This window comes from Falco rusticolus, chromosome Z (genome assembly GCF_015220075.1).
Source record: "Falco rusticolus isolate bFalRus1 chromosome Z, bFalRus1.pri, whole genome shotgun sequence".
In the NCBI taxonomy this organism is placed as follows: Eukaryota; Metazoa; Chordata; class Aves; order Falconiformes; family Falconidae; genus Falco; species Falco rusticolus.
The window spans coordinates 73,599,965-73,625,561 of record NC_051210.1 but is presented as its reverse complement, the minus strand read 5'-3'; the positions used below and the strand labels follow the sequence as shown (position 1 = coordinate 73,625,561).

At 41.8% G+C, this 25,597-nt stretch overlaps 1 protein-coding gene across 14 annotated transcripts in view; it reads left to right on the top strand.

Moving 5' to 3' along the window:
• UNC13B (unc-13 homolog B) overlaps positions 1 to 25,597 on the top strand; it is a 215,155-nt gene that overhangs the window by 142,774 nt on the left and 46,784 nt on the right. For all 14 annotated transcript variants that reach the window (XM_037373647.1, XM_037373652.1, XM_037373651.1 and 11 more), the window contains 11 exons: positions 203 to 430; positions 727 to 868; positions 10,224 to 10,393; positions 11,232 to 11,347; positions 13,196 to 13,359; positions 15,985 to 16,135; positions 17,054 to 17,122; positions 19,953 to 20,042; positions 21,483 to 21,617; positions 22,430 to 22,563; positions 23,474 to 23,559. In XM_037373647.1, coding sequence (XP_037229544.1) covers positions 203 to 430; positions 727 to 868; positions 10,224 to 10,393; positions 11,232 to 11,347; positions 13,196 to 13,359; positions 15,985 to 16,135; positions 17,054 to 17,122; positions 19,953 to 20,042; positions 21,483 to 21,617; positions 22,430 to 22,563; positions 23,474 to 23,559 — 1,485 coding nt within the window. The remainder of the gene's footprint in view (positions 1 to 202; positions 431 to 726; positions 869 to 10,223; positions 10,394 to 11,231; positions 11,348 to 13,195; positions 13,360 to 15,984; positions 16,136 to 17,053; positions 17,123 to 19,952; positions 20,043 to 21,482; positions 21,618 to 22,429; positions 22,564 to 23,473; positions 23,560 to 25,597) is intronic.

Here is a 25,597-nt window from a genome sequence, read left to right as displayed (position 1 = left end):
CGTTCCATCATCTCCTGCCAGTCTGAGTGGTCCAGATTCTCTTGTGTCTATGTTGAAAAGTGGGGTGTCTGACTGTAAGTCAATAGCAAGAGCCACCATGTGGAGGGTAGCTCATGGCTTTGATTCTGCTGTCCAGGTTCAGAGAAACATGACTTAGCATTTTTCTGTTTCTGATGAGCATTGTGTGCTTTCTGGTGCACAGGAGCAGCAGAGAAGAGCTCAAAGCATGGAGCTGAAGACAGGACCCAGAATTTCATCATGGCAATGAAGGATCGCATGAAAATCCGGGAGCGGAACAAGCCGGAGATCTTTGACTTGATCAGAGATGTGTTCTGTGAGAGCAAATTGACACACGCTCAGCAGATGAAGACGGTGAAGCAGAGTGTGCTTGATGGCACCTCAAAATGGTCAGCAAAGATCACGATCACAGGTGAGTGAGGGAGGCATGGGTTCTTTTGGCTTTGCTTGGGAGCCTGAAGTAAGACAGAGTTGGTGAGAAGATGGAGAGAGTGGAGAGAAGGGCTTCTCTGACCCAGGTTTCTTTCTGCTCAGTGTACAGGTAGCAGATGGAGATGCTCCGAGCCCAGGCACTGTAATGCACCATCAGGAAAGCTCTCATGAGTCATATTCCTGTTTGTCTGGCCATTCTGAGCTGCTACTTCACGTGGTGTTGCGGGTATGTTGTCTTACTGCATGGTGGTGGTAACCCTTCTCTTTTCCTTCCAGTGGTGTGTGCTCAGGGTCTGCAGGCCAAAGACAAGACTGGGTCCAGCGATCCGTATGTAACTGTTCAAGTGGGTAAAACAAAGAAGAGGACAAAAACGATTTTTGGGAATTTGAACCCTGTGTGGGAAGAGAAGTTTTACTTGTAAGTGCTCTTACAAGGACTCTCAGCCCCATTTTGCCTGTTTGTATGATCTGTGCTTTGACAGCTGTGCTTTGACAGCATTCCCACATCACCTGTAGTGAATGTATGATGGGTTTATTTCTGCTCAGCATTGTGTGTGCGTGTCTGGAGGTCTGATGTCTTTAACAGTCTACGTAGTGCATACCTGTTCATCTCATCTGTCTTGTGTATATATAAATTGTCTGCTCTGCGAACACTTACACTGATGTTTCTAGAGAAAGCTGAAGAGAAAGGAAAATCTTTTAACTCAGAGGCTTTAGTTCCTGGCTAGTAGACATACTTTCACAATTCTTTGTAACATAAAAGAAGTTGGTATAAAAGACTAAGCAAACTTCTCATGACCTGTTGCTGACACCTGCTACTGGTGTTTGACCAACAAAGGTTAAAGGTAGTTACTTGTCTGTGACACTACTAGTCTCCCTTTCAGTTCTGGAAAATCAGTGTAGCAATAACTTGAGGGATTATCTGCTTTCAAGACGAGCAATGTATCTGTGTCTGAATTGAAAGTAAATGCTGGAGGTGCATTTCTTTAGATATTAACTGCTCTCAAAAGGCTGAAGAATGTATTATTCCATCCTGCTTTTGTTGAGTAAGTAAATAGTACCCTCAATTTGTCATTGAACATGTTGTAAACCAAAATGGAGACATGAAATCCAGCAGCTGTTTTCTGAAGATTCTAGATGATCTCAGTCAACCTTAAACATCTTCATTCCCTTTAATGTGTGAGCTCTTCCCTTGCACCTTCTCTCTCTTTTCTTTTTTTTTCTTCCCTGTTTTTTCCTAAGCTGCTTGAGAGGAGCTCTTTCAGCACACTGAAATTTGTTTGTGTTTTAAAATTGGGCTCATATCAGCCCAGCTTTGTCTTTACACTGTACAGTACAAACAAAATTGTTTTTAAAGTATTTTTTAGCTACTCATTAATGTCAGAAAAATCTTCATGCTATTTTGAGCGAGTAAACCCTTGGCTTTATTTTTAGTTTAATCCAAGGTAACATTACTGCTTGGTAAGTAGTAAGTATACTTAGTGCATTTTGGATAACTAGTCACAATAGCAGTAAGTCTGTGTGGGAGATCTTCAGGACCTGGATTTACCATGCCAAGTAGTTACCATGGTATTTGCAGTGTGTTCCCTTCTAATTTTAGAAGCCTCAACAAATGCTGTGTTTAAAGATAGATAGTGCAATGTGATAAATGTCACAGTTCTAATGGTGCCACTGTTTAGATTTTATCGCCATGTCTGTGATTCAGCAGATAATATGCTGTTGGGCATTAGAACTGGTGCTACTTTCTGTTTTGCCTATGTCTAGGTGGTTGTTTTAATTGCCTTGGAATAGCAGGAGGAGATGAAGGAAATGAGAACAGTGACCAGATCGATGGCAGGAGGGCATTCAGTACTGGAATCAATGTGTGGTTTCATTAGTAGATGTCAAAGCTCACCTTACGCTGGATGAGAAGCGAGTCATTCAGAAGTGTATGCAGCACTGGTCTTCTACATGCTAATTTTTTTTTTTTTTTTTTTTTTTTTTTTAATATTTATGGATCTTTTTTCAGCTTACAACTCTGAAAATTTTTAAGATTTTCTACCCTATAATAAAATGGCAATTCAAATCAACATATGCAGGCCAAAAATACCCATTACATACCAAGATTTTTTAGAAAAGATTGTCAGGACAATCAAGAGATTGTCAAATTTAAAGGGTTGGGGGTGTATGCTTGTTTCTTAGAATGAAGTTAATTTGTTATAGTAAGAGAAAGGTGTGCTGGTAGTTATTGAAAGCTTACCTTGCAGTAAACGTGAAAAATTTGGTGTTCAGAATATGTAAATGTTTCAGTGGATGCAAGGTACACGAGTAGCGGGAGGTCAGGTCAGTAACTAACGTGTGTGTCAGTATATGAGCAGCTGCTGTTCCTTTTCTGTTTGGCTTGGTGGACAGACTTGTTTATAGCTGGTGTTCGTTAAATGCCCAGTGTCTCTTATGCAGTCACAATTCCAGTGTCTTTCCAAAGGCTGGATACAGAGCCAGAAATCTGTGTGCATCAGTCATTATAATTATAGCATTGTTACTGTAATCCATGGCATGAACTGAGGCAGGCTATGTACAACTGAGTGTTAAAATTCTTTCTACAGACTCACTATAAATTTATGAAAAGCAGATTGAACACATTTTAAAATTTTTAACCCTTCAGTAGCCTATTTCAAATAGTTTTTCTTCGCTTATTTACAGTGATGGATGGAAAAGTATATTAACTTAAATACTTCTCCTTAAATATGACTTAGTTCCTTTTCTATATATTTTCAGAAAAAAAAGTTGTGGTAGGCTTGACCCAATTCAGAAGTCCAGATTTAGAACCTTACTTTAGAAAAGGCAAGGTTGGAGACACTTTGGGTTTCCATTATAAGTGCTATTTAGGTCATTACTAGCCTGTGTCACGGTAGGCATCTGCTTAGATTAATGACCAGAATAAACATATTCATGTTGTCTGTGCAGGTGGTTTGCAGGTCCTGTTTCTTTCCAGAAATTGTCTGCTTGTATATTTACATCTTTAGCTTTAGGAAGTGTGTTGTTGTAGAGAGGTTTTTGTGTCTTTCATAGGAGTTTGGAGACCTATGAAAATACCTGTCTGCTCAGTTCAAAGTTTTGCAGGCTTGATGCAGAGGCTCTGCGTGTGTGATGCTTGGCAGGATGAAGCTTGATGGAGGACTCCAGGTATCGCTGCAATACAGAAATGTGGTTCTGTGAGCAGGTATTGAGGAAACCCTGCTTCCCTTGGTTTTACATCCCATTCCCCTTCTGCAATAATCTCCTGTCCCTTTCCTGTAGTTACGATGAGCAGGCTTGTAGGTAGCCTCTCTCATTTGCCATGTAAGTTTCTCCTCAGTGCCCTCGGCAATCTTCCCTTGCCCTTAACTCTGGCTGGACAGAAGGCAGCACATGTTCTGCCTGCAGTTGGCTCTGAGTTGTCTGGATCAGTTGGTACATGGGAGCCAGGTGGCTGCAGGCTTTCCAGGGATGGCAGCTGCTGTGGGTTTCTTTTCTCCATCTAGCTGTAATTTTTTCACAAAACTTGGAACATAGAAGCTTTCATAACAAGTCTGCATAACTCTCATTTCCTTAGGAAACAGCCCAGTAATATTAGAGGGAAGATATTTTTTGCACTACTCAGTGCAGTTGGAGCAAGGCATTAATTCCTCATTTAGACATAGTTTAGACTGTCAGTGGAAAATACAGGCTTCCTAGTATCTTCCTTTGTAAAGGCTGAAGATGAGCATCCATTTGAATGGGTTACAATAGCAGACAGTGTTTAGCAGAATAAACTTGACCACGGGGCAGAATATCCTTTTAAGAGGGAGGGCTCTGGGCTTGTTTGGAGGCTGCTAGTCCATACCTTTTATTCAGGGAGTGCCCCAGTCTTTAATGACTGTGAGCACTAGAAGTTACTGCATTCAAACAGGACGTTGCTGTTTTTCTTGGTTTAGACCCAAAATGACTTGTTCATTCTACAGTAATATAGTAATATCCCCTGGAAGTTGTATGGTCTGAGTACTGCTGTGTCTGAAGCTTTCAATGGTAAGTTTGAAATCATTGTCTGGAACAGATTACATTGTCAACGAACAGTTTGCAAGACACATTATCACTGCAGAAGACTGAGTTAAAATAAATGCAGTGCCTCCTGCCAGCAGATAATCAATATTTTACTAGGATATGCAGAGCCCCACATGATACACATTCCTGTTAATCCTTTAGGGATGGTGCTATTGTACAGCTAACCACTGAGTTGTCACCCAAAAGCTTCTATTTGGTTCTGCGATTTTCCTTTCAGCTGCTGAGCCTGTTATCAAGTTCAGCATCTTTCAGTTACCTGTGTGGTTACATGTGACTGTTCCAGAGCTGTATTTTAGACTTCCCCTTCTGAGATCAGTGTGTTTATAAATGTTGCTGTAACTCTGTACCTTCAGCCTCCCTTCACTGCATGGCAGGTACCATTCAGTTTGTCTTGTTTTCTTTGTTCTCCAGGTACCACAGATACTGAAACTGGAACTCTGATAAAATCCTGCTTGTTTCCCTTCTTAGTTAATAATGTGAAACTTAAATGTGAATGCAGGCAGAGCTGATGCCTTGTGGCAAGCACCTGTTGGGAAGCTGAGTTAATGTAGTTAAGGGCATAATGCTCGGAGTCACTTTATCTGCTCTTTGTAGTTAGGAGAGCTGCACCATTAATTTGTCAGTCAGTGTTACAGCATTGGGTAACAGCAAAATGATTGTACTTGTTTCCCCAAGAAAAGAGCTTCATGCTAGTAAGAACAGAAAACTCACTTTGTTCTTAGACAGCAACAGCTGGATCTCAGGGCATATCATTGTGCTGTTGTGCTTAACTTCTAAGCTACTAAGGATTTTCGCTTTGTTCTCTTACCACTTCGATTTTGCCTTTGGTGTTTTATCCACTGTCCTTTTTTCTCCCTGATATAGGATACTTGGCATTGTTTAAAAATTAACATTTCCTGAGAAGTTTTCTGCCTTCCATTCCCATTGAGGTTGGCCACAGCAGAGCTGACAGCTGGACCCTGCCATGTCAAGATGCTTCCTTTGAACCGCATCCAAGTCTTCCTGCTTTTTCATCCAAACCATTTCCCATAGACAACTATTTTTCTGTTCCCTCTGTGTGTGTTGTTAAAACTCTTTACTGGACTTCCTCATACTGATTGCTACTACTCCTTCCTTTCTCATTTTCCAGAAATCACTTTGCTTTGTTTTGAAGCTTTGCTCCTCAGAAGCTCAGAACCTCCTGAAATGATCACAGGTCCTAAAGTCTTGCTGATCTGTTCTCTCCTGTGCATTTCCCCACCTCCTGCACTCTTATTCATTATTTCTGAAAGCAGCGCTGCTCTGTCTGTCCGTCTGCTGGTCTTTCTCTACCATTGCATGAAATGTCCCCTGTTCTGGCCCTTCCTGACAGCTGCATCTACCATGGTGCAGAAGGCAAACTGCTCACAGAATATGGCCATATAGATACTCACTAGACTCCTTGAACCATATTTTTTAAATAACAAAACACAACAAGCTACTTGGTTCTGGGATTGAACTGACCTACTTTTAAATCTGCAAAATATTGATGCTTCCTCTGTTCCCTCACTTCCATTGTTTGTTCTTGCTACATCTATTTGTTGCTTGTTTGTCTTTATCAGCCTGGCAGCTCTGCAAGGCAGGGGCTGTCTTATGCTCTGGAAGCTGCCAAGCACAGTGGAGTCCTGGCTGCATTTGAGGCCTCTGGGCTCTCCTATTCTTCAGGCAGAAAATATAAGAAAACAACATAATTTAAGGAAGCATCTTTATGGAGCAGTAAGGTCATGTTGGCATTGCACCTCTCCAGTCTGCACAGTGCGTTTTAGGGATGTACAGTCTGGGTCTCACTGCAGCATTAGTGGAATGAAACTGAGGGCTTGGTGAGTCCTGCAGGGTTAACATGCTGATAACACCTTTCTTGAGATGAGAAATTGATTAGAAAGAAAAGTTCATGTGGATGTGATACAAATGGACCTTCACCCTAATGGTTATTTACCAGACTCTGTCTTCTTAAGTGTCGGTTCACCAGTGTGAGCTAATGGTGTCAGAAGGTTATAGGTTTTCAATGTAGCGCACTCTGTGCTTTAAACTTACAATCTTTACTGTGGGTAAAGATAATTCTGTGAACTGCTAGGCACATGGTTTGTATGTATACCTTCGTATCTCTTATGGCAGAACTTTTGCAAACTGTCAGTGTTGCCACAATTTAACAAGGCTTATGACTGTGGCTTTAGCGTTCCTGTGGAAGTTCAAGTCCTGAAAATGTTGTTAGCACAAGCAGCAAATGATTAGCAAATCCAGCACACATGTCATTGGGCTTCTTGGTTCAAAATATGAATCATTTGACCAAAAGTGGTGTCCTGGTCATTCTTAGACCCTTCTTTTTCTTTCTCTTCACTTCTTGGAGATGACAAGGCACATGCAATAGTCCATCCCAGATGCCTGACATCATCTGAGCCAATTTGGGCCAACCTTTACAGATGGACAGAGGCCTGGGACTAAGAATTACTTTCTACAATTTTTTTTGTGAAAGTTGGAGCTAGATTAGAAGGATACAAATCACTAACTTCATTGTGGGAGGCACTGTAGTGTAAATTCAGCAGTTGTCTGTTCTGTTTAGCCACCAGTATACCAATTAGCGTGTGTGTGGGCAAGCCACTGTGTGTGCAGACCAGAATTAACTACAGCTTCGTGTGCTTGCGTGCTTCCCCTCAGCCCAGTTGCTAGCTGGGCATGGGAAGAGACTGGAGTATTGACAGTGCAGGGGATGTGTGTGGGGAACTGCTGGCTCGGGGTTGGGTAAGGCCAGAGGGGAACGTGGCAGAAGAGATGGAGGTAGAGAGTGGGACAGAAGGCAAGTCAGCAGATCCAGACTCAGCTGCTTGCAGTGCTTCTGCCACCACTGGCTTCAGGCAGAAAAACCTCATGGAAAAAAATTCACTATTTATTTGATTTTAATTTTTCTTAAAGTTTTGGTGTGCTTTTTCTTGAAAATTTTACTTTACTTGGTACCTTGAATTGTAAAAGTAAGTTCTTTAAAAATAGCGCTAGTGTAAATGTCAGGACAATATGCACATAAAAGAAAGAGACAATTTCTGAGCCATGTACAAAGGGAACCTAGTTTCCTGTCTCTTACACTCTGGAATGGGCCTGAAAGCTTTTGGTAGTTTCTTCCTTGCAATGGGGTCACAGAGTGTTTCTTCTCTCTGTATCCTCTTGGGAAAGCTGTGGGAGCTCAGCTGTGGGAGGCTGGACGGACGTACATGTGCACACAGTGAAATCAAGCTTCACAAAAAAGTAGGAAGAAGTGGGGCGGCTCCTGTGTTAATGAAGGGGAAAGTTTCTAGCAGCAGAGCTTGTTAGCCTGTTGTGATGTTAGCAGTTGTGATGCATAATATAATTTCTCATTAGTTAGAAAGCTTGTTATTAGCCAACAAGCCCAAGACCCCACTATTCAATGTTCTGTTTTGGGGTGCTCCCTGTAAGGTGAACTGGTGTTTGACACAACTGTCTTGCTTCACTGAAAGCAAGAGCTGTGATTTCTACAGACCTAGATGGTGATGTTTTGCTGTGAGCAAGTGGTAAGGCTTACTCTATGGCATGGGAGCAGTTTAAGGAATACGGGTGGAGCAGTCTCTTAAAAACAGCCAAAAAATGTGTGATGAAATAGAAGCTTCAATAGCTCAGTAAATGCTACTGGAAAGTTTCCTGAGGCACTTAGTAGTGAGTTAGGTTGCAGTAGCCTAGTGAAGGATGATATCCAGGAGCATGGAGTGATGCATGTGGGACCACTTAAGGTAGCTGTAGGTCTAAACAGTGAATGTTTTCCTAAAGGAAAGAGCAAGTTTCTGACCATTGGTAGCAAAGAAACAAGATCAAAGCACTCCTAACAAAAAAAAAAAAAAAAAAAAAAGTCATGGTGTGCCAGAAGTCTGAAGAAGTCAGGAGCTAACTTGCTAGTGCTTTGTAAATGGCACTGTGTGCCAGTCTGTGTTTTTAGTGCCCATGCACTTCGGAACACTAAGCCTCTATGGTACTGCCAGGCTATACGTTAGTGCACCATGTCAGGAACAGAGGACTTTTACATGCTTATGCTGTGTTGCTGGTATATATGGCAATGTACTGAGATAAATTTGAGAGCTACAGAGAGCAGCAGTCCAAGCATTCCCTGCTTGTGAATGCTTGCTGCACAGTTTTGTTAAAGGAAGACATCCTTGAAGTAGAGGAGGAGGAAGGGGCAAATAAAGGCAGGAGAGAAACACTGAACCTTCTTATGTCTGGAGTCTAAATACAGCTTTGATTGCACAGCAAAAGCAGGGAGCAGCAATGCTTTCTGCTCCTGATCAGAACTGCATGGAATCACCTCTAACTTTCCCTGTATAATTGCCATCTATTCCTCTGTACTGGAAAAATCAGTAGGAGCTGCAAGGACATCTGTTAAGCGGTCCTGAATGACAATGGTGGCAATAGCAGCCCAAATGATTTCTTGGAAGAGAGCTTGCTAATACCAGTCACTGCCACATCTTATTGACCAGGCTTAGCAGATCACTTGTGACCCATTTCTTCCTTCTCTCTGTTACTTAGCAACAGATGCAGCATGTTAATGTTAAAAAGGCTGGAAAACAGGCCTTGAGCAGACTTTGCCTGTTTTCATAGGTTTTATTTCCTTGAGGGCAGACGTTTGTAGTGGTTATGGTGAGTAATCACCCTTGTCATGGTCTCATATGAGCATTCAGATTGCTTTATTGTATTGCATGCCCTGCAAATGAGCAGAGCTCTTATAAGCTGCTTCTACCCACTTCTGACATCCAGGAGCCTATTTGGATCTACAGAAGGTATCTGAGCACTTAAAAAGAGGGGGAGGCAGCAAATTTTGCCTGTGCATTAAGCTAGAGGGTGCCAATTCAGCAAACAATAAATTGCTTTTTTTAATGAAAATGTCTTTACTGCTCTGCCCAGAGCACAAAGTATCAGACTGAGCTGTGAATAATAGGCAGAATCAATGCTAATAAATAAAAAAACACCAACTTTGTAACTACTGTATCCCACCCTTTCCTCCCAAACACAGGCGATGTCTATATCATCTGACTGTAATGTATTAGATGTTAATACACTACTGCTCTGTAACTATCTCAAAGTAAGAGAGCTACCTCTGCCTGAGCTATTTCTCTTCTATTAGAAAATGGCATGAAGGATGTTTGTCTTAGACCTTGATCATACTATCCTAAATACCGCACTTGCATAAACACAAGCCTTTAACGTAATCTTTAAAGCCTACAGAAGATCCTTGATGGAGAGAGCTATCAGAAACTAATGAGATGCTTATCAGCGTTTTTGGGGTGCATGCGCTGAGATTACCAGCCTAGCTATTACCAGGCTTTTGTGGGCTTCACAGCAAAAGCAGTAACAGTGAAGAGAATTCCCAGGTTCAGCGAGCTGCTGCTGAGAGTGAGCATGAGTAGAAGAGTCACAGCCACTTAGCAAGCCTGAAGTTGGTGGCTGCAGTCAGGACAGGGCACTCCTTCAGCATACATCTGAAGTTCAGTACCTACCGTGTCACAGGAGCCTGCACCAAAATGTTGTTGTGGAGTTCCTATCAGACGCTTCACTTGTAAACAATGCCTGTTTATTTAGATTTTGTTTATGCATTCCTCTACTGTTGGACAAGTGGGTCAAGAGGAATGTGAAGCATGTAGCATATAAAAGTTGGCTGCATTACGTGCTCTTCCACATTGTGTTTGTCTTGTTTGCAGTGAGTGCCATAATTCTTCTGACCGGATCAAGGTGCGAGTGTGGGATGAAGATGATGACATCAAGTCTCGTGTCAAGCAGAGACTGAAACGCGAGTCAGATGATTTCCTGGGGCAGACAATCATTGAAGTCCGTACTCTGAGTGGAGAAATGGATGTGTGGTACAACCTTGGTGAGCCGGGCTTTGGAGTTGAAAACATGTCACATGTTAGTTTGGGAATGTTTGAGAGTGCTTGGGTGCATACAGACAGTTTGCAAGAAAGGAAAAAAAAAAAGGCTCACATGATATCAAGGGGTGTATGATGGTGCTGTAGAGCAGCTACACGGCTTTGATCTCAGTTAAAATGAAGAGGAGTCTAACATGTCAGAACGCTTTCCCTGTCAGGCATTGGAAAGTACAAAGGGTAAAATGCTCGGAGGACGGCTGGATTCCACCTGTGCTGGTGGACACATTTCCTATCCTGTGCCCTTTTTTATGCAAACACAAGCATTTCACTAGTCTGTAAGACTTGCAAGTACACTGCACTGGGCTGGGAAGTTGTTGAGACCTTTCCCAGTGACCAAAATAGAACGTTGTGGAAGGTACTGGGAAGTAACCAGATGGTGCTGAATTGACCGGCATAGTAATAATCCTAGGAGGTCCAAAATCTTCTTGACAGGGAAAACCAGTAATTCCTAGAAGCTCAGGAATATGGTGAAGTCATGAACAAGTTCCACATCAGTCAGCCCTGTTCCTAGGGGTAAGGCTCTGTCCTTGGTGGTTCCAGTTCAGCTGACTGAATCTGAGATCCTGTAGCACATTTGCTGTCAGAAAGACTGTCTTACATCTAGAAACATACTTTGTTCTGGCTAGATGTGTCATAGTGAGGGTGTATTAGAAAGTTTTCTCCATGGTGACTCTGATCACAGGCTCAGCCTGAGCTTCCAGCAGTTCCTTTTCCAGTGTTGTCACCCCAGTTTTGTTCTGACCATGAACAATGTGTCTAATTGCTAATGATCTTTCTTTCTAGAGAAGCGAACAGATAAGTCTGCAGTGTCCGGGGCTATTCGCCTGCAAATCAGCGTGGAGATCAAAGGGGAGGAGAAGGTGGCCCCATATCATATTCAGTACACTTGCCTTCATGAGGTAAGAAGCTGGTTCAGCTCAGTCATCACCATGTTCCTTCTGTCTGTTGAAGAAACGATTTTCTGATTTTTCTTTCCTTGAAATGTTCCTCCGTACCCTAGATGAGCTTCCTTTTCCTTGCTGTGTGGGCCTGGGAACATGCTGAATCATCAGACCTGCGTTTGTCAGGGAGGCAAACCTAAAAAAGAGTCAGGGAGCCAGTCCCTCGCGTTGGGGGCTGGCTGGCTCAGTCTGTCCCACTGCCACAGCTGTGCTGCTGCCAGGCAGAGATCAGGCACTGGTCCAGCTTAAGAGCCCCCCGTGAGTTCAATGTGGAAAAAACTCCAAATTTCCTTGAGTGATGTTTTCAGCATGTACTGTACCTCTGTCTTTCTTTGGAGAAGGTATACTAAAATGCTTTGTGAGTAAATACTGAACTGGGGAGCTCTTTGACTCTGGCTGTTGAGTGATGCAGGTATTGGCAGTATAAATTCTTTTGTGCTGCTGCACTGGTGTGTACTTATGAACAACTGTGGGGGAAGAGAAGATAAGCTGCAGTTACTGTGTACTGACCTGCCCCAGGATGGACTGAGCTGGGCAGGCAGTGCTGCAGAAGTTGGGAGAAATCCAAAGATGACTTGTGAGAAGGACTAAAGGGAAAACCCTGTCTCGGAGAACGCATGGTGCCTAGTCTGTCTATCAGAGACAAAGCAGGTGGCAGCGTCAGTCTCTTCAGTGCCTGAATAAGGAAGAATAGGCAAAGCCCCTTTCATCTGACGTATGAAAATATCATGAGGTCCAGCCTGTTTAAGCAAATTCAGATTATAAAACAAGGGCAGATGTATCAGGAATGTTAACTTACAGGCACAGCATATTTATCCAGATGCTGGGCTAGATGAGCCCTGCTGTGTCTTCTGGCCTTACCAGGGAACAGACAGATACGAAGCTCAGAAAAACACCAGAAGGCTTCTTGTAGTAGGCTGTGTTGTGTCCATCAGTACATATTTGCCATTTTTTACAGTAAGCTGTTTGGTTTTTCCCTTCTGAAATGCATGATCACTCACTGTCTTCTTTTTTTGCGAATATATCTCTTTTTTAAGTATCACCTTCTTTCATTTATGTATAATAAAAAGAAGATGATTTACAACTGGAATAATTTGATCAGGAAAAGTAGTAGTGTAAAGTAGAGTCCTCTAGGTCCTAATGAGATCATTAGACTTTTGCATCCTTCACTACAGGGAGCCAGCTGTCTGAAAGGCTGATGAATCTGTACGTGACATGAATTTGAGGGTTAGTGAGAAATCTACTGAACTGAATATGCAATTTCTGCACAGTAATGATAGCTGAAAGCTTTTGCAGTGTTAGATAAAGTGAAAGGTTATGTTGAATAATAACGTGAGTGTCTAGTTATTAGGAGTGATCTTAAGGATGTCCTTTTCAGGAAAAAATACAGTATCTGTTTGGACTGTTCTGCTGTATAATAACAATAATTAAAAAGCTGATACAGAGCTGTTACATCAGCTACTTTAAATAGCTTGTCCATCTTAAGGCATTTCATTCTGAGGACAGAAAGGTGTAAGTTTCAGGAATCTAATTAGTTTGTGGTTTCACTGCATTGAAACACTCCTCTGCATCATTCACAATGTCTGCTGAGTGAAGTTGTGGGTATGCATGCAAAAAATTCAGCTAGGAGCACTCAAGAAGAAAAGCTAAAAGCAGAAAAATACATAGTGGGTAGAGGGAAAGAAAAAGGGAGGAGAGCAAAGAAGTTTGTGATTGTGCTGCCTTCTCAGTTCCAAGTTCTCCATGAAACTCACTTGGAGGTTTCAGCAGCCTCACATATGATTTCATTCCTGTTTTGTATTTCAGAACCTCTTTCACCATCTCACAGATGTGCAAGGGAATGGGGTGGTGAAGATCCCTGATGCCAAAGGAGATGATGCCTGGAAGGTGTATTTTGATGAAACGGCTCAAGAGATCGTGGATGAATTTGCGATGCGTTACGGCATTGAATCAATATACCAGGCCATGACGTAAGATGCATTTCGTGTGGTCTTTCGTGCATTTAGGCGGTGTAACTAATTGATGTGGCTGTAATATTTAGAAGATTAAAAGTGTTGATAACGGAAGGCTTGGCAGTGATGGCTGCTCCTTATAGGTCTTATTGTGAGCAGGAAGAGACTGCCTATCTCTGAATCACTGGTTTCCTCAAAGTCTAGAAGTTAATGTCTGACACAGTGCTGGAATTAAGCATCTATCTGAATAGTTTCTGTGACTACCTTTAAAACTAATTCTAAGGAATTACACCAACTTCAGTAGTGTAAATGACCATATTTTACTTTTGATAATTGAGCACTCTTGTTTTACAAAGATGCTGCCCAAGGATGCCACTGAAGGTTTCTGGTAACGTGAGAAGGGATGAGGTTTTGTGACCGTTGTTTGTCCTACATGTCTGCTGTGGCAATTGATATAGACCTTTGAAGTCACTCATTTCCCAGGTGCTGCTGAAGGCATTTATAGGAAGTTTGAGTAACTGAGACACTGATTTGTCCTCTTTGGAGCTAGGCTAATGCAGTTCTTGATCTTCAAAGAGAGTTTTTCTTGTCATGATACTTTTACCTGGATTAGGGATTAGCCATTCTTCCTCTTAAAGACTAGTAGTGCTGTGCTTAGCTCATTTCTTATTTCGAATGTGGTATTAAATACAGCAGACAAAAGTGAACTTCTGCACATTAGAAGCTGAACGTTTTGGGATCTGGGTGCTTGCATGTGTTATGATTGGTACATATGTCACCTTGCAGGGACCTTTTCTGTCTATTGATTTAAGCTGAAGTGGAAAAGAATTGGAAGGTGCCTCCAGAGGTCTAGTCCCTGCTTATAGTAAGGCTGACTTGGAAGCTGGACTGGACTGCTCAGAGCCTCTTCCAGTTTGTTGAAAATTTCCAAGGATGGAGATCTACCACCGCTCTGAGCTTCTGTCCTCAGGCTGTATTACTCTGGGGAAGAAATTCCTGGTTGAAATGCAAATTTGAAAATCCTACTTTGAATTTCCTGTGCTGTAACTCCTGCATTTCACTGCTTATCCTTCAGTCTTCCCTCTAAAAGGATTTTTGGCTGGCTCAATCTTCTCACTAACCCTCTCCTCTCTGCTAAGTAGTTCAAGACATTGATTAGATCACCACTCCCCATGCTTTCTCTTCTTCAAGCTAAACAAAGCTGTTTGACGTGTCTGTCTTTATTTATCAAGTTCCTAAATAACCAATTGGTGCATAGGTACCGTGTACCAAGCAAGCTAGCATTCAGGCATGCGTGTCGTGTTTGTCTGAAACACTGACTTCTGAATTCCTGTGAAATTCTCGTTGGAGCTTTGTTGGTTATAATCATTTGTAGGTTAATGAGCACTGTGATGAGTCAGAGAGATGGAACACCTCAGAGGGATGGATCACCTCTCCTATGAGGAAAGGCTGCAAGAGTTGGGCTTCTTCAGCCTGGAGAAGAGAAGACTCCAAGTAGACTGTATTGCAGCCTTTCATTACTTAGAGAGGGCTTAGAAGAAAGGTGGGGACAGACTTCTTAGCAAGGCCTGTAGCGAGAAGACAAGGGGTAATGATTTTAAACTGATAGAGGGTAGATTAGACTGGATGTAAGGAAGAAAGTTTTTACCACGAGGCTCATGGAATACTGAACAGGTTGCCCAGAGAGGTGGTAGATGCCCCATCCCTGGAAACATTCAAGGTCAGGTTGTGCAAGGCTCTGAGCAACCTGATCTAGTTGAAGATGTCCCTGGTCATTGCAGGGGGGGTGGGCTAGATGACCTTTAAAGGTCCCTTCCAACCCAAACCATTCTGTGATTCTATGAGTTCCTGAGGGAGAGAGCTGCATTTAGAAAATAATTCCCAGATATAGTTCAGGAGCTCAGTGAGGATTCCTGCTTCAAAAGTACTGCTCAAAAATGGCCCGACTCTCTTGTCTGGAATGAACTTTACTTGCCATGTCCCATAAGATCAGACCTCTTAAGCTCTGATTCCCCCCCTCCGACAAATTTTCTTTGATTTTTTAATCTTTTCACAAGCCCAGATGCTTCTGGCATCATTTTGAGATTTCCTGCAGGAGGGTTCCTTGCATTTTAATGAGAACAGTTAAATGAGAAAATGCAATTGAGTGTGCGTGCTTCCTGCAGGCTGGAAGGGTTAGCCCTAAGGAATCACATATCAGTGCAGCACAGAAATACTAGTGTGTGGTCTCACTGTGCTTGAATGCTTTCCAGTTGCTGCTGGCTCACGTTACCTCAGAACCTGTGGCTGCCTCAAGTGGCAGCAAATTGTGTAGATTTCCTTGTGTCAGGCTGTTCTAGGAATTGACATCAGGACGCAGGCTATCACCTAAGTCACAAGCTGTTGGCATCAAATAGCTGAGATGCTGTTCTATGATTTGGAAAGGGCTGTACTGAAGGGATTTCTACTGTTTTGAGCATGTCTGTTGCCTAGGTGGCATCTTTCTGAAAAAGCTCTGAGATGCTGGAGATTTACAGAAGGGGAGAAAACAGAACTTCTATCTGTTCATGATGCCAGCCAGAATAAGGGGGCTATTAACAGTATAGAGTCAAGTTCTGCTACACAAAAGACACCAGAATGACTTACAGAACTGTCCTTTTGCAGGCATTTTGCATGTCTTTCTTCTAAATACATGTGCCCAGGCGTGCCAGCTGTGATGAGCACCTTACTTGCCAATATCAATGCTTATTATGCACACACAACTGCCTCCACAAATGTGTCTGCTTCGGATCGCTTTGCAGCCTCCAATTTTGGGGTATGTCCGCGTGCTTGGTGATGTTACAATTGGACTTCTGTAATTTGCCTACAGTGCATCTGCCTGTCAATAAATAACTTGTTCTTTTTAAAGAACGTTAAATCTGTGAGGCGTTGGAAGCTGTGGAGCTCTTCTAGACTAGACAAAAAGCATGGGTTTATTGTCATCATCATCACACATTTTAGATATTAATCAGTATAACGCATTGTGATGTTTATTCTTCGTGTTCAAATTACACTGGAGCACAGATGGTATGGAATGAGCCCATAATATTAAACTCTGTGTGGTGATGCTGTTGATAAAATATACTGTGTGATCTGATCGTTTCAGAACTTACTTTGTTTTTAAAAACGGCAACCGCTTTAAGAAAAAAACAAAAACAAAAGTCTATTCCCCTAATGGTTAAAATGTTTTTGGAAAAGTTCTTGCTTCCTGTCAGACTAAGAATTTATAGTTTGAATGGGGAGGTGTTCGCAGTGCCCAATCCGAATCCATTGGAGAGACTTGGCCTTGAGAAGATAGAACTAACAGATAAGATCTTAGAGCTGTTGCATTGCTCTGAATTAGACCCTTTTCTACCTGTTTCATTATTCGTCTCTCAATATTTTCTCGTAAATATAAGTTTGGTGCAAATTGCAAGCTAGAAATCAGGGGGGTTTGTTCTGCCTCTACTTCAGAGTGATAATGGAGTATTTTTCTGACAATTCTAATGTTACACAGACTTCAGAAATAATTACAGTGTAAGAGTAAATCCAAGAATTGAAGGAAAATAGTGTTTGTGCAATATCATGCATACACAGTGCTTCCTCCTGCTCTCCTGAGAACTGACACTAATTCCCTGATATCCTGCTGCTTACTCTGAACATTGATTGAACCAGTGATGCTAGGTAACGTTTCTTGGTGTTTTCTGTTCAACAGAAAGAACGATTTGTGAAGCTTCTGGACCAGCTTCATAATTCACTTCGGATTGATCTCTCAATGTACAGGGTGAGAGGGAATAAACAGAATCCTTTCAGCCATACTGGTGGGCAGAGGGGAGACACACCTGTTGGTTTTCTCTTTACGTTTCTCACCTTTTGGGTACTTCATGTCTTACGGAATTGTCATGACAAGCTTGTTGCTCGAACACACCGTTTTGTTTTCCTCGCGGATAGAACTTAAACCGTGGGTTTTTTCTTCCATTATAAATTCTTCAGTACCTCTGAAATAGTTTAAGGATAAGTTAAGTGAACTATGCTCATCCCTGATGCTTTCCCAGAAAAATGAGTTGGACTGGATTAGTTAGAATTATTCTTATCAGCTATTTCAGGTGTCATCTACAAAGGGAAAAAGATACTTGTTCTCCCCGAGTAAGACAGAAATGTTTTAGAGGACCTGCAGCCATGTTGTCACTTACTTTAGGTTTGGCATACTTGAATCACTGTCCTTGACTCTGGATCTACAAGATGTGCTCTCAGGTTGAGATCCCCCCCACTTCAGCATATGGGAAAGAGATGAGTTTCAAATGTTGGCATCAGTTCATTAAGCTTCTTAAACCCTATGGTTTCTTTCTTTGCTACTCCAGAGTCAACCTAGTCTTATCATGTGATTTGGCTCTTCTTTTAATTCCTTGCTGTATTATTTTAATTAGTGAATAATTAATTGAAAAATTTAAAAATGGTGGCAAAACGTGAGCTTTGTTTTTATTTATTTACTTAAAAAGTAGATCCTCTTCTGATTAGTGCATTTGTCTGAACCACAGTAAAACATATAGAGGAGAGAAACATGATTGGACTAAGAGAAGTGCATTAGGAAGATAAACAAAAAGGACAAGGGGCAAAGTGCAAAAGAAGATGAAAGGAATGTTGTGTAGGGAGCTACTGTAAAGCTACACTACTAGTAAGAGAAGTTCTAAAGAAAGCACTGATTCACTGAGTAGCGGAGGGAAAATTATCGACACATGGCAGTAGGAATCTGTAGCGTTGATGCCTTTTTTGTTTGCTTGGTCTTCAATAAAAGCTGCTTCCTGGTGGCTAATGCAACTAAACCATGGACAACAAGTGAGGTCTTAAGTAAAGGACGAGGAAAGATTTGTGTTGTTTAAATAATTCAGATGTTATTTAATTGGTAGTATATTTAGAGAAATGGCTGAAGCTAATTAGGAGCTCGCAGTAATTTTAGGACCCCTGGAGGGCACGTTAAGTTCTAGAAGAAAAAGGTTTTAGTTTTGAGCTTTCAAGACAGGAGGTGGCAGTTTACAACTTAAATTATCCAGATTAAGCCTCCTTCTCCCCCCAGTTTAATCAAGATGTCTGTAAGCACTTAAAACAACTAATAACCAGCAGTGTGGTTTTGTGAAAAAGTGTCAAACTAATGTGTGTTCCTTCCAGGGCAGGGTGGCAGGTCAGGAGGGAGAGGTGGAGCCCTATCGAGTAGCTCCAATGCTTGTTTCTGAAAAGCGTTTTGTAAGCAAGTGCAGTTATTCTGTATGCATGCCAGTTGTCCTTCTTGTTCGTTGTTCACTAGCTGACATAACCATAGAGGAGATTGAATTTCAATATAGATAATGTTATCTTTTCCTGATTGTTGTTCCTAATGAAGAACACGCATTCAGTCCCTAACGTTTATCCAATGGATTGTGTTTAAATCTTGACCCACGGAAGTCTTTGATTTTGGAAATACCCTGCATGCCAGAGTCTGTGTGTGGATAACTTAACTCTAAAAGGAATCTAGGAATAAGCATCTACAAATGGCTGTAAAGAGCATTAAATTGCTTGCAGCAGTTAGCTGAACTGCAGCAATACTCAATTGCTGTCAAGAGACAGCATATTTTTCTGCAAGTCCTCATTAATAAATGAAAGCTTGTTACCCTCTGTCCTTTTTACCATGGTCTCTAATAATTTTTGAATGTGCAAATATGAAGATAGTGTCCAAGTGAAGGTTGTCTTTGCTATTTTACTCACAGCAAAACCAGTCACATCAGTTGAATGTAAGAACATACTGAGGAACGTGAATGTTGTTAAAGGATGCAGGAAGGAAAGAGTGGAAATATAGGAAAGGGCACAGTGCCTGAGGTCAGAAAGGGAACAGTGTCCTGCAAGAAGCAAAGCTTGTTGAATTCAGCATATACATTTACATGCGTATATGTATGTACCTACACACATGCACATGTATGTATCATATCTGGAAGGGATAATGAAACTTGTAATTTCAGTGGAACCCAGAGAGGGGAAGAGGAAGCTATGGCTACAGACAGTGGGGCAGTGGGCAAAATGTGTAAAATAAACGGATTAGAGCGAAGGAGGCACCAAAGGGTATGTGCTTAGCTTGGCAGATTGGATCTTCCAGCCGACTGAGTGGTTACAATGACTTCTTATACGGAACAATGCTCGTTTCCCCTTCTCAGTCCAGTTTATTTCTCTGGATAGGATGCTAATATACCACACCTCTTGGTGTCTCAGAAGAAAAGCCAAAACCCATCTGGTGAGTGCAGAAAGGAAATGGCCTGCACAAGCAACCTCAAGCAGGAGGCCAGGGCTGCTGGTGGCAGGGCTGTTGCTCCCTGCCTGCTGCTCCTACAGCCAAGGAGAGATCTGCCACCGAGGGCTGCCACTCTCCTGGCATCCACAGACTGTATATTCACATGAGAAGCTATTTAATTAAGCAAGCAGATAAACTCCTACAGCAAAAAGGCCTTTTTTATTGAGCATTGTTTTGAGCCGTACAAGCTTGTCAAGCAGGAAATGTTTCCAAGACACTTTCCTTATTTAGCTCATGCTTAAAGCCTTGCATAGATCTGGCTGTGCTTTCCAACAGGATTTCCCTTTTTTGTCGACAGAATAACTTCCCAGCCAGCAGCCGCGAACGTCTGCAGGACCTGAAGTCTACAGTGGATTTGCTGACCAGCATCACTTTTTTCAGGATGAAGGTAGTGTTATGGGTGGGAATGGGAATGGTGGGGCCTTTGCAGTTTTTGTCCCAGGGGTTGGTTTCCTGTTTTCAAACCGTTGTGTCATGTCATTGTGCTTTAGATACTTCAGAAGAAGGGAGATCATGTGCTGACCATGTAATAAACACCCACATTTTATCTTTACTTCACTGTATTTTGCATCATGAAGATGAAAGTTGTTTTTTCCCCTGGGGTTCTTCAGTCATAAATATGGCACAAAATGATAATTAAAAAAAAACCAAACCCACAAAGAAAGAAAATTTTCTGATTTACTTTTTTAAATACCATTAGGAAGCCTTTCCTATAAAACTGTCTATAACATTTGTCAGTCACTACCATCTCTTCACCATCTTTTATCTAATAAATAGATTTAAATCTATTTCTTGGAAGATAAGATACTGAAATGGGATAGTATCTCTCAGTAGAGATCCAAGACAGTTGCTATGAATGCTAATGTGCTGGTTCTGTACTTAAGTTTATTGTTCTAGCAATGTGTAATGACATTAATTTTAATGCCTACTTTTTAATTTCTAAAACTTTTAAAGAATATTGTTGTATATTTTGTTGCATGTGTTGCAGATATCACATAGTAAGATCTATCTTACCGAAACCAAAACAAATCTTTAATATGAGCTGTTTCAGGAAGTGCTTAAAATTTTACTCTTAAACCCTAGGGTAAATGATGTTTTAAAAATGTATTTCTAAATTCTTCATTCAGATAGTATGTCTGTATTGAAAGTTTGCTTTATATAGAAATACTCTGAAAAATTTGGAGGCAGTGACACTATCAAAATTGTCTCAGGTTATAGTTTTATTTGCAGGGTGATGCCTGCATATCTGTTTAGTTTGAAGTAACTCTGCAGTGTTTTTCTAAAGCAATGTAATAATGAAAAGAGCAGTTGCTGCAAGAGGAGAAGGTGTGCTTTAAAATTCAACAAAGCTTGTGATGAAAGATGTTCAGAAATTTTTTGCAATTAAAGGCATGCAAGTGGTCTTCAGCAAGACTTCACAGATCAGATGTAATGTGCTCCACTAGTTCGTTGCATGTTCTTCCAGTGTCAGAAAAGATTTCTCTCTGGCTTTGTAGCAAAATCCTATAAATTTAGCAGAAATTGCATGTGCTTGGCTCAGATTATACACATACCAAGCCACGTGGTTTTTTTATTCTGAAGAATCTTCCTCAGCACTTCAGAGTCTCTTTTACGCTCCAAATGACCCTGCAGGGACGTAAGTGTTGTCACTGCTGTTTCATGCCTGGGGAGAGCGACCCATTCATGGTTTCAGGTCACTGATAGCACAAGCCACTGAAAGCAGACCCACCAAGTCCTGATGAATCAGTAGTTCCCAGACTGGTGCCTTGTTCCTTCCCTGTCTGATTAATGAACGGTGCTTTATTTGACTCTGTTGTCTCCTTGCCAGGTCCAAGAGCTGCAGAGTCCCCCCCGAGCCAGCCAGGTAGTGAAGGACTGTGTAAAAGCTTGCCTCAACTCCACCTATGAGTACATTTTCAACAACTGTCATGAGCTGTACAGTCGCGAGTACCAAACAGATCCTGTGAGTAGCTGATAAGCGGGCAGAAATCCAAGTTTCTGATTTTCTTAAGATAATAACAAGAATACTAAATGCTATATAAAGCCAACAAAAACAGAATTATGTCACTTGTTATCTTCTGAATTCACAAAACTTGTAATCAGTTAATGAACACTAATTAGTAAGTGGAGGATGATAATTGTTTTACGCTAACTAATTATGATTCCTTTTGCCAGCCTCAGCTGTTCTAGTTCATGAGCACTTATTTGTGAAGGGAAGGTTTGATGCAGCTTTGACTGAGCAAAAGTCAATTAGAGCAAATGTAGACTTCTTAGGAAAACTGTCTTTAGCACAGATAAACCTCAAGCAGTTTTCTAGCACCCAGCGTCCTGCACCGGGTTTAAGAGGTACCTCTAGATGCAAATCGTTTTCAAATCTATGAGGGCTCTACTGGCCACGCTGCAGTAATGCACGCACCCCCTGTCAATGTGAATATAGTCGTCAACCCAGGTGCGTAAAAAGCAAGTATTTGGAACAAGCTTAGAGCAAATGATGTCTCAGCAGGTCTCCTGGAGCCTGACCTACTCTTGGCATTGTAAATGATGAAACAGGGATTATTTGGGTCTGAGGCCACCAGTAAAACACCATGGTTTGGCACATTACCGGTTTTGCATTAGATCATGCAAGTGGCCAGGAGACATTAATAATTATAAGCTCTTCAGATAATTAAGAGTCTGCAGATAATTAGTGTTTGGAGTTTGTATGGTGATCTATATTTGCCAGCTTTTTCTTTCACCTTTAAATTTACACTGGTTTTCCAATGGCTTCCTTTCCAGAACAAAAATCAGGACCTTCCTCCTGAGGACCAGGGCCCCAGCATCAGGAACCTGGATTTCTGGCCCAAACTCATCACTCTGATAGTTTCCATCATAGAAGAGGACAAGAATTCTTATACCCCAGTCCTGAATCAGTAAGAATCTTCCATGTCCTATATGGCTAGTGCTAGTCTCTGTGCGTTCTGCTTTATTTGTTAAACTGCTTTCTTTCTCTTCTGTCACTTGTGTATTTATAGAAGTACTTATCTTGTCTGTCTGTCTTTCTGTCTTATCTGTCTCTATCTATATAAATAACTCTTTTTGATTGGGATGGAAGAGTTTCAAAAGGTTCAGTTACGATGGCGTTCGAGCACAAACACCCTGATTATTACAATCCTGAACTCAGGGAGGCACCTGAAAATGGGGTGAGATGTTCTTTTGGTTTTTTCTGATGTTGCTCAGTTCTGGGATGCACATTAATGCACACAGTGGTGCCATGGTGACAACACCTTACACTGTGATTTAGGAACGTGTGGTGTTCTGTGCAGCAGTGGGAGATTGCATTGGGTGGGGTTGACACAGCATTGGAAAGGAACCTGAACACTGTCTGTTAAACCGGTGGATACTCCTCCAGTCCCGCAGGGCAGAAAAGGGGGAGACATCGGACAACGTATTATACACAAAGACCTGTGTACGATGCCCTAGTGATCATTGATGTGACATGGCAGGGACACCTGATTACTGTTCACCTGTCAGCCTCTTAACACTAGAAAAGGTGCAAAGGCATTGAGATCATGTTCCCAGAATTATTGTATGCATCTCTTCTAGGGGAGGCATCCAGGGCTTGGCTTTTTGAGGTAAAACCAGTCCCAACAGCAGTGTGTTTTCAGCTTATTTAGTCTATGCCACAGAGTCCAGTCTTCCAACTTCCACCTGATCATTTGTCTAGGGTGAAGGAAGCATCTGTAATGTTGAGCTTTTCAGCTTGTGATTTAACTCAGAGCTGAATAAAGAAGAGCCCTTTGCTCTGATACATGCCAAAACCTTTCCCAAATGTCCCCTCAGGTTTCCTCAGGAGCTTGCTGTTGGGAAGATCAGTGCAGAAGTGATGTGGAGTCTTTTCGCCCAGGATATGAAATATGCCATGGAAGGTAAGAGAGTTCCTTACTGCTGCCAGCTGACTTGTTGCTGATTCTTATTCTCTGTCCATTTGTTCTAAATGAGGCTTAAGCACATTAGTAGCACCACTGTTTGGAGCAGGGATTTCTAGTGGCTTGTTTGTGGACAGCTGCTTTATGGGTGAGGACTGAAGCTGACATCTGCATGAGCTCTAGACCTGTCTGTCAGGCTGTGTTGCAAACCATTTATTGTCATCCCAGCTGGTTTAAATTCAGAAGTTTGCTTTGGCCTGAGGATACAATGGCTTAGATCAGCAGCAGATTCTTTCTGCAATGCACAATGGTAGAAAGAGCTGGAGAAGTAGGTGGACTCTGGGTTGTGCCATGGCTGTAGTTCCCTGGATGATACAGCGTAAATGGTCTAAGCCTTTGGCAGAAACATGCTGTTAGAACAAGTCCTGCAGCAGACATCTTCATTTTGAATTAATCTTTGCATAATTCCACCAGACTTCTAGTAAAAGAGAAATTTTACTGTTTCTGATAATGAGTCAGGCATGCAGAGCCCAGCAAATGCCTGGGAAGGAGTTCTGCTGCTTGCATTACTCTTCTTATAGTTAATTCTAAACTTGGTTTTAGTCCTATAAATTCATTTGCACAATGTAATCATCATCTTACCAAGGTTCAGAGAGCATCCAGCTCCCACCAGCTCTGCAGCTGCAGTAGCAGTTGTTTTCCCAATGTTTTGCAACATCAGGCTTCATGATTATGTGATAAATCAGGAGTGCCAGTGCTGCCTACAGCATGCTAGCTGTATTCATATTCCAAACGCAAGTCAAGTTACTGCTTTTGGTGATTTGCAAAATTAGGCTAAATCCTTTTGTCCCCAGCTTGATCTAAGCTCAGTTGGAGGAGTGACAACATATTAGACTCTTCCTTCAGACTGCTAGAAAAAAACCTGCTGCCAGTAACGAGTTTCCTGGATTTTGTTCTTTGGGAACAGTCTGTGGGGTTGCTCTGTAAGTGAAGAAGATGAACTCTGTCTGTTTTTTAGTCTCTGTCAGTGCCACAAGGATAGGAGACCGTGCTGTGGGGGGACACCCTTTGCCAGCTCTAGGCTTGAATTCAGTAGGCTGCAGGCCTGAATGAAATTTTCTCACTTCTGTGTTAAGAACTTTTTATATATGCTTGTCACCCACAGTGCCTTTGTCTTGTGAAGTTATGTTGATGTAAGACTAGACACTGGGAAGAAGGACTAAGACCTACGATGCTGACGAGTCTCATAGTGACTGTCACTACTTGCTCATGCATTAAGGACTAAGGCAACTGTGATAATTTCATGTTCACTTTCCCTAGAAACTCTTTGCTTCTGCAAACCATTTTGGCTTCTCTTTCCATTTTGTCCTTAAGGCATTTATTATGCAGTTTGCTCTTCTGATACTGTTAAAAGTGCCCTATCTTCCTCCTTTATCAGCTGCCATGAGAACTGGGTCTCTCCAAATCTAGTTGCTGACTTTCCTAAGATTCCCTTTCCCTGTTGCATCCAAAATGCAGCTGCAAAAAGGTTACTGATTATGTGTGTGAATTTGACTGTCAAAGGAGATGTGACTTTGACTGATTTTTTTTTTTTTTTCTTTTAAATGGCTCTATTTGATTGCCAGTTCCCAGGTTAACTCTGCCTCCCAGGTTTTTGCTGTTCACATCTCATACCATGTCCCCTTTGACTCTGTCCTCCCTGGTGAATCTGGGCTTATTTTAGCTTTCCCTGATATCCTGCTGGTCAACTGAGAGCTTCTTAAGACAAGGACTAGCATAATGTTTCTACCTGTGAGTTCAACAGTGCATAGCAAATACTTGCTGAAGGAGTATCCCTCTTGAAATTATTTCTTGGTGAGAAAAGTTGACACAAAGGCAGCTGATGGACAGGGAACAGTTTGTGTTTTGAACAAGAGCTGAAAAACTGCATAGTACATGTATTTGTACTCTGGCTGTGCAAGTCCTGCAGGAGGATTGAACAAAGATTGAGTCTGTGTTGGTGTGTGTCTTTTCCAAATATATATTCAAGAAATCCTCA